Raw genomic sequence first — 14,838 nt, 5'->3', positions numbered from 1 at the left:
AATAATCTGTGGGCCAAAAACTATGTTAAAAGGAAAATTAGAAAGCATTTTAAATGAGTGAAAAACACAGCATATGAAAATTCGTGGGGTTCAGCTAACGCAATAGTAGATGGAGAATTATAGCCCTAAATGGTTGTAATAGAAAAAAAAAAAAAAAGAAAAATTTTATATCAATGGCTCCATTTCCACATTAAAAAATAAGAAAAAAGAAAATATTAAACTCAAAGTAAGCACAAGAAAGGAAATAAAGATCAACAAGGAAATCAGTGAAATAGAACACAGAAAAATATTTTTTAAAATGAATAAAACCCAAAGCTGTTTTGTTAAAAAGTTCAATAAAATTGGCAAACTTCTAGCCAGGTGGATGAAAAAAATATAGAGAAATATAAAGTATCAATTATTACATCACTACAGAGTCTCTATAAATTAAGATGATAATAAGGGAATATCATGGAAAACTTTAGGCCAATAAATTCAACAACTTTGATGAAATAGTGAAGTTTCCTGAAACTACCAAAGCTCATTTAAGAAGAAATACATAACCTGAATATTCCTATATTGTTACTAAAACATTGCATTCATGAGAGAAACATTCTTTCCTTGGGAACTAAGGCTAACAGAACCCAAAGTTATGGGAAATGGAAGCCATAATTTCACATGGCTGATTAGGATTAATAGTGGGAAGATCCACTGATATCATACATTGGCTCTGCTCTTTCTATCATGGAAGAGGGACATGTCACCAGGTGGCCGACTGATCTCCCTGGGATATGGTGTTGGATCAAAGGCTCAGTGTTGGTCTTAGCTCTTACCAGTTTGGTCACAGTGGTTGTAGCCAGCTGGACTTCAGAAACTGAGAGTCAGAATTACTGTATTTATGCACAGTCCCCATCCCTACCACCATGTGATGAGCCTATTGAGCAAGGACAGGTGTGGCTGGGAGAAGAGGCTGGCTGATATGCACAGAATGGGGTATATTAATTAATATCCTTCTTTTCTGAATTCTTTGAATGTTAATGTGAGGTACACATATCTGTACACTCCACGCTCTTCAGAGATGTCCACCTGCATCCCTGTCCTCAAAGCTGCATTACCACAGTCCATTATCATCCCTTCAATGCCTGTACGATCTGTATTGACATTCTCGTTCCCATACCCGATAGTAGTAATTTGTATACCATATTTTTGCCCCTTTTGTGATTTATGTAGAGGCTTATCAATTTTATTAATTATTTCCAAACAATTACTGTTTGATTTTATTGGTTCTTTATTTTTTTCTGTTTCAGGATTTCTCCCCTTTAGCATTTCCTTCATCCTCCTTACCTTAGGTTCAATTTTTGTTCCTTTTCTAAATTTTTAATGTGGTATCACAAATGATTGTCTTCAGATTGTTATCATTTCTGAATATTTAGTGTAGATATTTTTTCTACATATTGCTTTATTGTTAGAGCATTTAGATGAAATGTGGTACTGATTGCAAATGTAGTCCCTAACAGAGAACTTTCCTACTTGCAATGATCCCTGTAACCCAAATAAAGATTCCCTAAGTAATGATCCAGTGGTTTAATAGTACTTAAAATAAATACTACATTTTACATCAGTTTCTGTAATTAACTAGAATAATATATACCTTCTAGCCAGGCTTAAGCTTCAGAAACAAAATATAATCCTAGTCTTTTTAGGTATTCCAGTTCGGAATCATGGAGATGCTTTTTCACACTGCCTGTTCTTTTGGACTTGCCTTTGTTTGCCTGTCAAACCAAGGGACCAAGAGGTCTTTGTTATTTAAGTCATGTTGTTCTGGAATGTAAATTATCCTTACTGTTGGTGCAGAATGTATTCCATTGCCTGTCCGGCTTTTTAGGGTAGCCATCCTGTGCTTGTACACCCAAGGCCAACTACATTCTATCCTCAAAGAAATGTATGTCTTGTCTCTTACGGCTCTCTTTAGAATGATTAGCAACTTTATAATTACTAAAGTGCTAAATAAGGTCTCAGCTGTGGGGTATAATGGTAAATTGAGACCCCTTTTATAATGGAAAAATAATTGATTATAATGGTGAGCTGGGACCCCATTACAATACTCTCAAAATTTCCATTTTAGTGATAAGTAGTGTCAGATGTCAGTGTTTAGAATATTTCGATGGTTCCAGGACCATCTCAGGAGGTGAATTTGGGCCCATCCTAGTCAGTCCAATGAAGGTCATTTACTCTCTTTTTTTTCTAGCAGATGACTTATGGACATATCCTGGAAATACACAACATACTGTGGACTCAGAGGACATACCTGAGGTACTGGGACATCGGGATATGGGAGCTCAGCTGGGAGGCCTGTTGTGCTGAGCAGGATTCAGGGGCTCAGTGGTCTTTCAGAATAACTGGCAACCCTCTGGTTTTGGCCCAGCAGTTTCTTCCAGTATGTCACAGCACGACCCATGTTTTTTGTCTCACTGCAGAGCCTTTGCAAGGTTCAGTATGGTAGCCACCAAGCATCGCATACTGAATATTCCTTCTTTCCTTCTGGGGAAAATGGCTGGTGCAAGTTGTTCTGCCTGACATTGCCTTTTAGAATCCTGACAATGGAATAGCCATTTAATTTTAAATAAATTGAAACAAAATAAAACTTAAAATTCAGAACTACAGTCACACTTGTCACATTTCAAGTGCTCAGTAGTCACATGTGGCTAAGGGCAGCCATCCTGGACAATGCAGAACAATCCCATCTCTGCAGAAAGTTCTATTAGAGCTGCTGGATCGTTAGGTGGGCAGGTCCCTTGCACAAGTAAATCTGGACAGCTCCTCCCCACATTTCCTCTCTGTTCCTCCTTCTCAACATCCTGGCTTAGCATTGTGCACAAAATCAGAGAGGCGTGCAGGACCCAGATTTTGCAGGTAAAGGAATAGGGGTGTGTGTGGCGGGGGTTGGGAGAAATTTGCAATTTTGGTGAGGAGAGGACCTGTATCTTAAAATGTCTGGTAAACATGTTTTCAGACTATATTCTCGTTGGTTCCTGTTTCCTGTCTTTGCTAATTTTAGGTTGTATTCGTTTTGAAGGCTAAGCCCTACAAATTATTGCCTCTTTCAGGGGTTGCTGCTCAGAGAATACTTGTTTTACAAATAAAAGTTTCCTTTCACTTGTTTCGGAATTTATACAGAAACTTTGATTCTTCCAGGGATAAAGTTGGGTGAGCGGACAGAATTAGTTCTTCAGGAGCTGGTGGGAAGAAGAACATTGGGATATGTAAGGGGCACAGGTCTGTATGCGTCCCCACAAAGACTGCATCCAGGTCAGGACTGGAGGTTCTGCAGTCTGAGGTCTTGTTACCGGGTTAACTGACTGCTCAGAACTGCCCGTTAGGGAAACTGCCTCTTCAGGGACAGTCCTGGGTTTACTGGGATTTGAGCTCCCGTTTAGTGGGTAGAAGGAGGCTGTGACTCTCTGCAGTTCAGGAGAAGCTGGGTTCTGATGGATACTTTTTCTTTAGGCAGAGAGAGGATAACTCAGCCACCTGAGGTTAGCACCTACAAAAGCACAGTCTCCTGGCTTTGCCTCTGAGTTAGGAACAGCAGAGCAGCATTAAAGAGCCCATGTACTAGAAGGAGGATGTGAAGAAACACCCAAAGAATGTCACAAAAACCCAGAGTGTCACAGCATTGTTTTCTTGTTGCTGGTGTCCTATCCCCTCTCCTAACACCAGCCACTGATTTTTAAAAATTTTATGATTTCTCTTCTTTGTTTACAAGAAGCTGTTTCCTACACCCTATTCTTGAAGGATAAAGAAATAATCATTCTTTCAAAAGAAATACCTGGCTTTTCACAGTGTGTCATGTTTGTTAGCTTCCTATGAGGTGACTCTGTCCTTAACAACTACCATTTTCTGCCTGTTTTGGTCATAGTCTGCTCCAATAAGAGTCCTTCAAATATCTTTCTCCATTGCAAAATGTTTGTAGGTAGCAATGAAATAAAACATTTAACATTTATACCATGTTTCTATAATGCTACATATTAATTAATAAAGGAAAGGATTGTCATTTTCACAGATCAGATGTGGGCTGGACATAGTGACCAATCAGAGGAAAGAAGCAAGGAGATTATTCATTTATTTATTTAACAAATAATGATTGAGAACCAGTCTTTGCCCAGTATTGTGTTTGTCTCCAGGGAATAATAAGACATACAAAACATATGTGGTCTTCCTGTCACAAAGATTGTAGTCTAACAGGAGACAGTAAAAAAATCAAACAAATAACTTCTAGAGTAATACACATCTTTTTTTATTATTATACTTTAAGTTCTGGAGTACATGTGCAGATCGTGCAGGTTTGTTACATAGGTATACACATGCAATGGTGGTGGTTTGCTGCATCCATTGCCCCATCATTATTTCTTCTAATCTCCCCAATCTCTCCACCCTCTGCTATTCCTCCCTTAGCCAGCTACCCACCCTGGCCCCAGTGTGTGATGGTCACCACCCTGTGTCCTTGTGTTCTTATTGTTCAACACTCACATATGAGTGAGAACATGCAGTGTTTGCTTTTCCGTTCTTGTGTCAGTTTGCTGAGAATGCTGGTTTCCAGTTTCATCCATATCCCTGCAAAGGACATGAACTGATCCTTTTTTATGGCTACATAGTATTCCATGGTGTATATGTGCCACATTTTCTTTATCCAGTCTATCATTGATGGGCATTTGGGTTGGTTCCAAGTCTTTGCTATTGTGAACAGTGCCGCAATAAACATATGTGTGCATGTGTCTTTATAATAGAATGAGGGTAATACATATTCTGTAAGAACTCTCTGGGGTGCAAATACCAAGTGGACCATGCCAGAGGGTGTTGCTGGTGGACAGTGGTGTTGGGGAGACTCTCTGGAGAGCTGAGGCCTGCCTGCTAAGGAGGAACAAGCTGGGCACTAGGTTGGAGGGTGAGTGCTCCAGAGAGAGGGGACGATTCTGCAAAGGCCTTGAAGGTGGAAGGAGCCTAGATTTCCAGGACTTTGACGGTAGTATGGCTCACACCTAGGAGACAGGAGAAAGCTGATCATGCATGGCCTACGGACCATTCCAAGGACTTAAGTTATTTTTGAAACCAGTAGGAAGCCACTAGGAAATTTAAACCAGAAAAAATATCAAATGTTAGTTAAATAACATCCGATTGCAGAGCAGAAAAGGGACTGAAGGGGAGATGATCAATTAGAAGGCTGTTAAATTGCAAACTAATGACAGTGGGTTGTATTAGCACAAAGATGGAGATAAATGGGTAATTTTGAGGTTTTTTAGAAGTAGAATCGATAGGATTTGGTGATGGACCAATGAGACAGAGAGGATGAAAGAGCTGTGGATGACCCCAGGGTTCTGGAGGAGCCATGGGCTAGATGGTGGTGCCGTCTGCTGAGGGGGAGCAAGGGAGGCAGAACAGGAGGTGGAGGTCAGGGCTTAATTGCAGCCAGGTTCTGTTTGAGATACCCATGAAACAGCCAAATGGAGAAGCTGAGTGAATATAAAAGTTTGGAACTCTGAGGAGGGTGTAAGCTACAGACCTCATACAAAGGCATCCAAGCCACAAATCTCTAGGTGGGGGAAGGGGCCAGACCAATGCTGAGGAACCACTGGAAGCGTTTATGTTTGTGTAAAGAAAAAGGAACAATCTGGAAATGAAACTGTAAATGGAGGGTTAAGGAGACTTTTGAGAAATGCGGCAGGAGAAATCAATGTAGCAAGTTCCCAGCAAAAAAATAAAGTTGTTGGCTATAGGCAGCCAGGGATTCTAGTTGCTTCCATTTTCCTAAAATGACATGGTTATGTTCTCAATCTACAGGAGTTCAAGCGACAATGGCAGCCAAATTCAGCAGTGTGGACTTCAACCTCGGCACACCAGGGGCCAGTTATGGTGAGAGGGCGTTCAGGGTTCCCCAGGCCAGGCTGCAGGGAGGTTAGCAGGTCGGGGTGGGGGTTGTCCTGCCTTGCCAGCCAGTCCCCATTTGAGCAGGAGAAAAACATTTCCAACCTCTTTTCTCATTTCCTCCTCATTTGACATGCTCTTTCATCTCTCTTGACCCTCTGCACTTTCTGCCCATGGTGTAGCTGTAGCAGCTAAGCAGAAGAGAGATTAAACATCCTTTGACTGACCCAGAACTCGACACGGTTTCTTATCTCCTACTTCCGGCAACATGGGCACACCAGAACAGCTGGTTGTACCCTCTCCGTTTTTCTGCCCCTTTCTCCAGCCTGGAGGAGGGTTGGGAAAGAGGAATGTGAGAGTAATTGATCCCTCACCCTGGTCCCTAATTTCCCAGCTCCTGGTGGTCTCACCATAACCAACAAACTAAACTGGCTGGCTCACTCGGTGTATCACATGACCTTCCATTTTATTCCTTATCTATAGAAATTCACTATGTCAATTGAGCTTTTGCTGGTTTAATAAACTATTCCAAAGTTTAGTAGCTTAAGACATTAGCCATTTAGTTGGCTTTTAATTCTATGCATTCACTGAGCCATTCTTGGATCTGGACCAGCTGGGCTCATCTTAGGCACTCGATCATGCATGTGGGGTGAGCTAGTGCCTGGTATGAGGCCGAATAGTCTTGGATAGCCTTATGGACATGTCTGGTAGTTAGCAGGCTCTCAGGTAGCCAGGGTGATAGGGATAACTGGGCTTTGCTGTCATCATCAAGAAGGCTATTCCACGCTTCGTCATAAAGTAGTTGCCAGAAAAGCAGAAAGAAAAGGCAAGCCACAATGCATAAGCACTTTTGGAGCCTCTGCTTGCATCAGGCTTTCTACTGTCCTACTGTCCAGAGCAAGTCATAAGACCCACCCAGATTCAACGGTTGAAGAGGCAGATAGCATCTTGATGGGAGGATCTGCAAATCGACATCCTAAAGAGGCATGCAGGGATAAGAATAGATTGTGGCTATATTTACAATTTCCTCCATGGATTGTCATCCCTATGCTGTCGACACCGACAAACTTGCAGTGTTGGAGCTGGCCTTTGGTGCCTTGTCATTTTACTTCCCATGATTCTCCTATTCCCTTCCCTATGATCAACCAATGCCCTCAGATATCCTTAGGACAGAGCCTCCCACTGTGATGGTAACTAAATAAAAATGTGAACACCAGCCCACGTTTTTTGTTTTTGTTTTTAAAGGTAATCTTAGCTTTCCTATATCCAGTGTTCTCAGTTGTATTACTTTTGAAATTATGCTTCTTTCATCCTAGGATAGTGGTTATCAGGTGTGGGAAGCTCTGCTTTAAGAATAATGATAGGGTGTATAACCCACTTCCCTGGCTTCTTAATGGGAAAAAGAAATGCTTCATTTTGAATATAAATTGGGAAAATCAATCTCCATTACAGATACTCTAAAGTCAAATCTTGGGTTACTCCCTGCACTACCTTACTAGAAACAAACAGTGGGCCTGGTGTCTCACGCCTGTAATCCCAGCCCTTTAAGAGGCTGAGGCAGGTGAATCACCTGAGGTCAGGAGTTTGAGACCAGCCTGAACTACATGCTGAGACTTTGTCTCTACTAAAAATACAAAAATTATCCTGGTGTGGGGTGCATGCCTGTAATGCCCGCTACTCAGGAGGCTGAGGCAGGAGAATTGCTTGAACCTGGGAAGCGGAGGTTGCAGTGAGCCAAGATCACGCCACTGCACTCCAGCCTAGGCAATGAGAAACTCCGTCTCAAAAAACAAACAAATAAACAAACAAACAGCTATTATTGGTAACTCATAGTTCTCTTCTGAAACCATTTTATTTCTTCCTCTGTGGGCTATACAGCTACAAAAGATCAGACTACGAAGCTCAAGGGAATCCTGAAAAGCAAGACTGAAGACAGGAGATTAAGGGAAGGGCCAGTTGCCCAAGTACTGCAAGATGAGCATCAGGCCCACAGGACTCTCTGTGAGTGCAGGAGTAACATCAGGAGAAGCCCACAGGCAGTAACAGAAAAGGGCACAGGGGGTGAGGACTCTGTAGGGGAAACTATTAGAGGTAGATTCTAACAGTGTGGCTTTTTTTTTTCTCTTGATATCCCAGGGCCTGGAAGCCAAGAGCCCAGACATTCCCAGTTGAGAATTGTGTTAGTGGGTAAAACTGGAGCAGGAAAAAGTGCAACAGCAAACAGCATCCTTGGAGAGAAAGTGTTTCATTCTGGCATTGCAGCAAAATCCATTACCAAGAATTGTGAGAAATGCAGCGGCATGTGGAAGGAAACAGAACTCGTCGTGGTTGACACGCCAGGCATTTTCGACACTGAGGTGCAGAATGCTGACACGTGCAAAGAGATCGTTCGCTGCATCCTCCTGACCTCCCCAGGGCCTCATGCTCTGCTTCTGGTGGTCCCACTAGGCCGTTACACCAAGGAAGAGCAGCAGGCCACAGAGAAGATCCTGAAAATGTTTGGAGAGAGGGCTAGAAGATTCATGATTCTCCTATTCACCCGGAAAGATGACTTAGATGGCACCAATTTGCATGATTACTTAATGGAAGCTCCAAAAGGCATTCAAGACTTGATGAACATTTTTGGTGACCGCTACTGTGCGTTCAACAACAGGGCAACAGGCGCTGAGAAGGAGGCCCAGAGGGCGCAGCTGCTGGCCCTGGTCCAGCTCGTGGTGAGCAAGAACAAAGGAGGCTGCTACACTAACAGGATGTACCAAATGGCCGAGGAGGAGATCCAGAAGCAAACCCAAGCGATGCAAGAATGCTACAGAGTGGAGATGGAGAGAGAGAAAGCACGGATAAGAGAGGAGTATGAAGAGATAATCAGCAAGCTGAGAGATGAAATGGAGCAGGAAAAGAGAAGGGCACAAATGGCGAAGGAACTAGCAGAACAGGAGGCTCTCTGTGTCGCAAGGCAGCAAGAGGCAAGAATGGAAGTGGAGAATCAGAATGGGATGCTTGAATTAATCATTAATGCATTAAAGATTGCTTTCTTAATTTTCTCACGTGTGTTCATGGAAGATTAAACTTAATGAAAACCTGTTTGTATTTTCCACATATTCTCTGGCAACCTTGCCCCATACTTAACTCATTTCGCAAAGTTGGAGTGCTCTAGTTTCTGTCTCTCAGGTGCTCATAAATAAGGACCACCATTGTCCATTGGTAGATGTTTGATTGACTTAACAAGAGAAGGACAAATTTTTAATTTGTGAAACTCCAAAGCAGAAGGCATTGGTGCTTGCTACCTTGTGAATTTTTCCTTACACATGCAGAGAAAATGTATGCAAGAGACCAAAGAAGATGACTCCAAGCTATATCATGTTACCTCTAATAAAACCTTTTTTCTAGATTCTTTCTGTATTAGCAGATAGTCTCCACCTGTAGGTTCTACTCACTTATTTTTGTGTTCAGAGTCACAGGGATCATCTTACTCATATGGTTTGTTAGAAAGATCAATTCTTTGTTTGCAGTAGGTAATCTTAGAGATGGAGATAATTGTAGAATTATTTCTAGATGAGTGTCTATTTAATTCCATGTAATATAAAGAGTCAAATTGTTTTTTATCATTTGTTCATTAAAGAACAGAGACTTGTCTGGAAAATAGATCTCTACAAATTCAACTATATAGTGATCCCCGAATCCTGAAAGAGTGAAAGACAGCAATTCAACAGCTAAGAGAGCAATGATTGGTATATTCAGGTATATCTGTAGAAACTCTTTGACCAACCTCAGTTTAACCAGTTTGATAAATACTCAGTTGTCTCCTTTTCTTGAGAAATAACAGATAGTTGTGACCCCACCTCCTTCACTCCACACCTTGAATACTTGTTGTTTGGCAGGTCATACCCACACTTCTGCCCCCACTGCATTGAATTTTTTGCTTATTGTGTTTATAATGAAACTTTTCAGTTATCTCATATTTGTGCAGAATTAGAACTTGTTTCATCTTGGAAAATACTACTGCTACTTCTAATAATATAGGGATTAATTTCGCTTTTTGGTAAAAGTTCAAGATAATTTTGGAGCTAGACTTGGTCTACTCTCATGCTGTCCCCCCTTCCCCCTTTCGCTAGAAGACTTGAGCCACAATTTCAACCCATTCATCAGCCAAAGACCACAACTTCCTTGGATCTTCATTATGTGCCAATGGACATTATGTGTAACCAAGGTTTCTGAGACCTGTGTAGTTCTGTTGGTGCAAAAATTCCCTTTAATATAGAGATAGCGATGGTTGAAGTTCCTATCCCTTTTCTACTGGGTTTTCCTCACTTAATAATTTCTAGAAATTCTGAAAGCATGTTTTCCTAACATGTCCTAGTGGTCACATGTGACTTATGCCAACTTTCCATATTCTGTCATCTTGAAATTGGCTTCTCCATGCCCTAAATCATTTTGCCCAAAATAGGATACACATTTCTTCCTTATTTCCCAAAAGCACAAATAAGTTTAGACTATACATTTAACAAAAGTTAGCAAAGGCTCAAAGATAAGAGAAGCACTACACAATGAAATGTGTGATTTCTGTAGAAATAATCACTCAGAGTAAGACAGCTTCTGTCTCTCACCTCACAGAAAGTGGGTGTACTTGTGTCTATTGTTTTTATCATTGAAGTTTTAGCCAAAATTTTGAGACAGGAATTTAATATCCTATTGTATTACAACTGTCTGTAAGCAAATCTTTGAACAAAAAGCCACACATTCCTCCCAAGAAAAAGAAAATTCAGGTTTAATAGGAAAAAGTCTTTAACTGCAGTGGTTCTTTTCAGTGTAACACACACTCAATTATTCTTACCCTTGCATTCAGGTTAATGCTGCAGATGAGGCAAAGAAAAAGACTCTGACTTAAGAAGCAGTGAGCAGGTGAGAGGCCCATGTGAAAAACTCTAAGAAGAGGGTTGCCTGTTTGCCTCCCAGGAGAGAAGGCAGACAGAAGATCCTTGGCAAACACTAGGCATTGTGATTAGTACAAGAAGAGAGTGAGACATGCTCCCTTCTCTCAATAGTTCTGCGAGTTCATACCTACTCATGCATTCTTTAACACTCATTGATTTCTTGTATCTCATGGTTGGTTCTAGAGCAGACACTGAGAATCTAGAGATGAGCAAAAGAAGTCCCTTTTGAGATTGGGTTCATTCATCTCAGCATAATGCTTTTGAGAGTCATCTGAGTTGCCTGTTCTTTCTTTCTTTTTCTTTTCTTTGTTTGACTGAGAAGTATTTTTTCATATGGACTTTCCATAGTTTGTCTGTCAGTTCTTCTTAATTCATTTCTTAATTAATCTTCTTAATCAATTAATTGATTTTTTTGTTTGATTGCATTGGCTAATACCTCCATTATAATGTTGAGCAGTAGTGGAGATGACAAGCATTCCTTATTCTTGGCAATGCCTCCAATGTTTTCCAATTAAATAAGTAAGGTTCTGGATTATGGTAGTATCATTGATCTGCTTTTCCTCTTCTTAAGATAGATAGTTCAGATATCTGATTTTAGAACTCTCTTTTTCACTAACATAAGTCTGTAAAGCTATAAAATTTCTCTCTGTTTATGTTTGTCCACATTTTTATTTGGAGAGGTGGTAAGAGAAAATATTATTTGAGTTATGAAAGCTTTTGTGGGAAAATTGGGGGAAAGACCAGATATTTAAATGTTTACACAACATGAAAGACCTACCACTGAGGCACCATTTTGAATGAAACACTTTGAGTTCACTCTCAGCTCAGCTGGTAGCTATTGTCCCCAGCCACTGAGAGGACAGGGCAAAAGGGATTCCCCTGCATGGGTCCTTTCTGGCTGCCTCACTGTCTGGGCTCTGCAGAGATGGATTGTGAGCACAGCTTCAATGACACAACCACATTGTGAAAGTTTAAGAGTTAAAATATTTCCAAATTTATGAAAGGTGTTGTAAATTCAGGATAAAATATGAATTCACGGTATAGATGTTTTTAAATCATCCACATTTGTTAAGTAAGAATTCTAGCCATGTATTTGACACAAGTCCCATGTTATGTAAGCAGTCTCATTTTCATGCTCTGTTCCATTTTTTGAATCCAACATGAAGCATTTCATCTTCCTCCACTTATACCGAGTAGTAGGTATTAAAAGTAGGATATTCCCAGGGCAGTGTGGGAGCTCTCTCTTTCTCTCTCTCTCTCTCTCTCCGCTTTCTGCCTAATAAATCACTTTGTGAAAAAAAGGTAGGATATATTTTCAATCCAGGAAATTAGAGGCTGTCCCACCTCTGGAGGGCTGGGAATGCAGAGATCTTGAAAACTCACTGGTACACAGAGCTGGGTGGTTTCCAGGCGCTCATTTGCTGTGACATGCAGCTAGGTCTGTTCATTGTCTCTCTGCTGTTGCTGCCAGAGAATGGTCCTTCTTCCTTGTCCACCATCCAAATCTCATGTGAATGTCTCACTATGGTTGACTCTCACTTGGACCATACAATGTAACAGGTGATGAGAAATATCATTTGAGGCTCCTCTGTGATTCAGAAACAACAAATGATTCGGGACAGCTGAAGCATTCATATGGAAGCGTTCATCATCAATCTGACCTTTTTGTGGAAAATGTTTCCTAGCCCATTTAAGACACACTCATTGAGGCTGAGAATACCCAGGACAAAATAGCTTTGATCTTGTATTTTAACTACTTGCTGTCTGTCTTCTACAGTTACGGCTGATGAAGAACACTTCCTTGTCCACCATTGGTTTCCAATATCCTGGAGTGCGTGAAGCATTCATTAAATATTTTTTACCCGTTTGGCAGCTGCACATCACCCTTGCCCTTGGAGATTGGTAAAACTTGGCTCAAGCTGCATTTCCACAGCACACAGAGTCCAGACTCCCTCCTGCAGGGGGCTTTCTGCATTCACTTCCTCATGCTTCCCCTACTTTCTCCTGCATGGGCCACAGTCCCTTGTCTTACCCCATTTCATGCACTTGAAGTTCATTCAATTGAAGTTCAGTTTTCTGCCTGGTTTCCACCATCATAACAGTGATCAGCATTGTATAGGCTTTAGCAGCTTTCCTACAGATTTTGAGTTATAGGGGAGGGTATCAAAGGCAGCACTGGGCATTTCTATACTGAGCCCACTCTCCTCCCTCTGGCTTGGAAAGAGAAATTAATTATCCCTCTACACCCAGGAGGAAGCAACTTTTGAGCTGCTTAATAAATCGTCTCCTTTTCAGGAACGCAGATGACTGATCAATTCCAGGATGTTAGAGAACCTGACACCCACTGGACCCCTTCCTTCTATTGTTTCAACTTTTCAAAAACAGGAAACAGACTGTTCTCTTTTCCCTTTGCCCTGTGGTGACCAGATGTGACCTTCACGTTTGCTTTCTCTTTCTACTCTACAGGCACCAGTGAAGGTCTCCTTCTGGCAGCTCTGCCTGGTCTTCTCTCTGGGAGCTGTCATTCTCTGGTTGTCACGTGGCCTAGCATGGGGAATAGCTCCCTTCCATTCCAGTGGAAGGATTAGACACTCACTTTGGGCTCTGGTTCCTGCTCTGGTCTCTACTCCATCTTTATTAGAAAGTCTTATCCTTCTGGTAAAAAGATGGTATTTTGCCTGATCTGATTGAGTTCTTTGTGTGTTCTATGTCCTTCAGAATCCTGGAGGAGAGAAGGGTTTTTGGCACCCTGTCATTTACTAGTAACGTTGGAAATGGGGGAAATGCTTAAATGTCAGGCTTAGGAACGCAAATTCCCAGGTCCCACCCTACACCTACTTCCTCAGAAACTTTGTATTTTAACAAGCCTTAAATGCATGCTAATGCTTGAGGTTTTTCGAAAATACAAGATTTGCTTCATAGATATGCAGAGAAAAACCTGCAGAAATAATCAGCTTCCAACATTCAAAAATATTAAAAGAATATTTTCAGCCTTGTTAGCCTGAGGACTAACTTCAGAATGAATTGTCTGCATTTTATCATTTCTCCAATTGCCATGACAAGGCTCAGGTTTCCAGGTTACTAGACAATAACATTTTATACAGAAGTCTAGGTAATAAGATATGGAAACCCCACTCTTCTATGGGAAAAGAGCCAGAGAGGAAGGCAGAAAAATAAAGCAGTCAAATGTGTGTCCTGAGTTTTGTCTCTCCAGATGTTGGCTCAGGAAATGTTAGACACTGGAATTCTACTCATCCCTTAAGCCTTGGTCTGGGGAGTGCTTTCAGGAGAACAGTCTTTCAAATGTGGATGTGGCCATGTGTAGTTCCTTACTTTGAGGATCTAAACACCTTCACTTTCTGTCTGGTTTTCATCACTCTATGTTGCTTTCCAATATTTTATTCTTTTTTAAAAATTATACTTTAAGTTCTGGGATTCATGTGAAGAAGGTGCAGGTTTGTTACATAGATATACACGTGCCATGATGGTTTCCTACACCCATCAACCTGTCAACTACATTAGGTATTTCTGCTAATGCTATCCCTCCCTTAGATCCCCACCCCCAATAGGCCCAGTGTGTGATGTTACCCTCCCTGTGTCCATGTGTTCTCATTGTTCAACTTCCACTTATTAGTGAGAATATGTGGCATTTGGTTTCTGTTCCTGTGTTACTTTGCTAAGAATGATGGTTTCCAGCTTCATCCATGTCCCTGCAAAAGACATGAACTCAACCTTTTTTATGGCTATGTAGTATTCCATGGTGTATATGTGCCACATTTCTTTATCCAGTCTATCATTGATGGGCATTCGTGTTGGTTCCAAGTCTTTGCTGTTGTTAGTTGTGCTGCAATAAACATATGTGTGCAAGTGTCTTTATAGCAGAATGATGTATAACCCTTTGGGTGTATACCCAGTAATAAGATTGCTGGGTCAAATAATATTTCTGGTTCTAGATCCTTGAGGAATCATCACCACACTGTCTTCCACAATGGTTGAACTAATT

The 14,838-nt window shown here is 41.2% G+C and overlaps 1 protein-coding gene across 1 annotated transcript; it reads left to right on the top strand.

Annotated features, from left to right (window-relative positions):
• The first annotated feature begins 2,736 nt into the window (after window positions 1-2,736).
• On the top strand, window positions 2,737-8,991 carry GIMAP4 (GTPase, IMAP family member 4). The gene is made up of 3 exons (XM_032245051.1): window positions 2,737-2,892; window positions 5,818-5,889; window positions 8,038-8,991. Exons 2-3 carry the CDS (start codon window positions 5,832-5,834, stop codon window positions 8,967-8,969), a joined length of 990 nt encoding a protein of 329 aa, XP_032100942.1. The 5' UTR covers window positions 2,737-2,892; window positions 5,818-5,831; the 3' UTR covers window positions 8,970-8,991.
• The last annotated feature ends 5,847 nt before the right edge of the window (window positions 8,992-14,838 follow it).

Source organism: Sapajus apella, unplaced genomic scaffold, assembly GCF_009761245.1.
Source record: "Sapajus apella isolate SASKATOON/1434 unplaced genomic scaffold, GSC_monkey_1.0 scaffold56, whole genome shotgun sequence".
Classification (NCBI taxonomy): Eukaryota; Metazoa; Chordata; class Mammalia; order Primates; family Cebidae; genus Sapajus; species Sapajus apella.
This window is presented reverse-complemented; position numbering and strand designations above follow the sequence as displayed.

Bases quoted from the DNA above. Each gene is read 5' to 3' on its own strand.
- GIMAP4 (XM_032245051.1), top strand. From the start codon at position 5,832: ATGGCAGCCAAATTCAGCAGTGTGGACTTCAACCTCGGCACACCAGGG. The intron at 5,890-8,037 runs GTGAGAGGGCGT...TTGATATCCCAG, and splicing joins CACACCAGGGGCCAGTTATG to GGCCTGGAAGCCAAGAGCCC.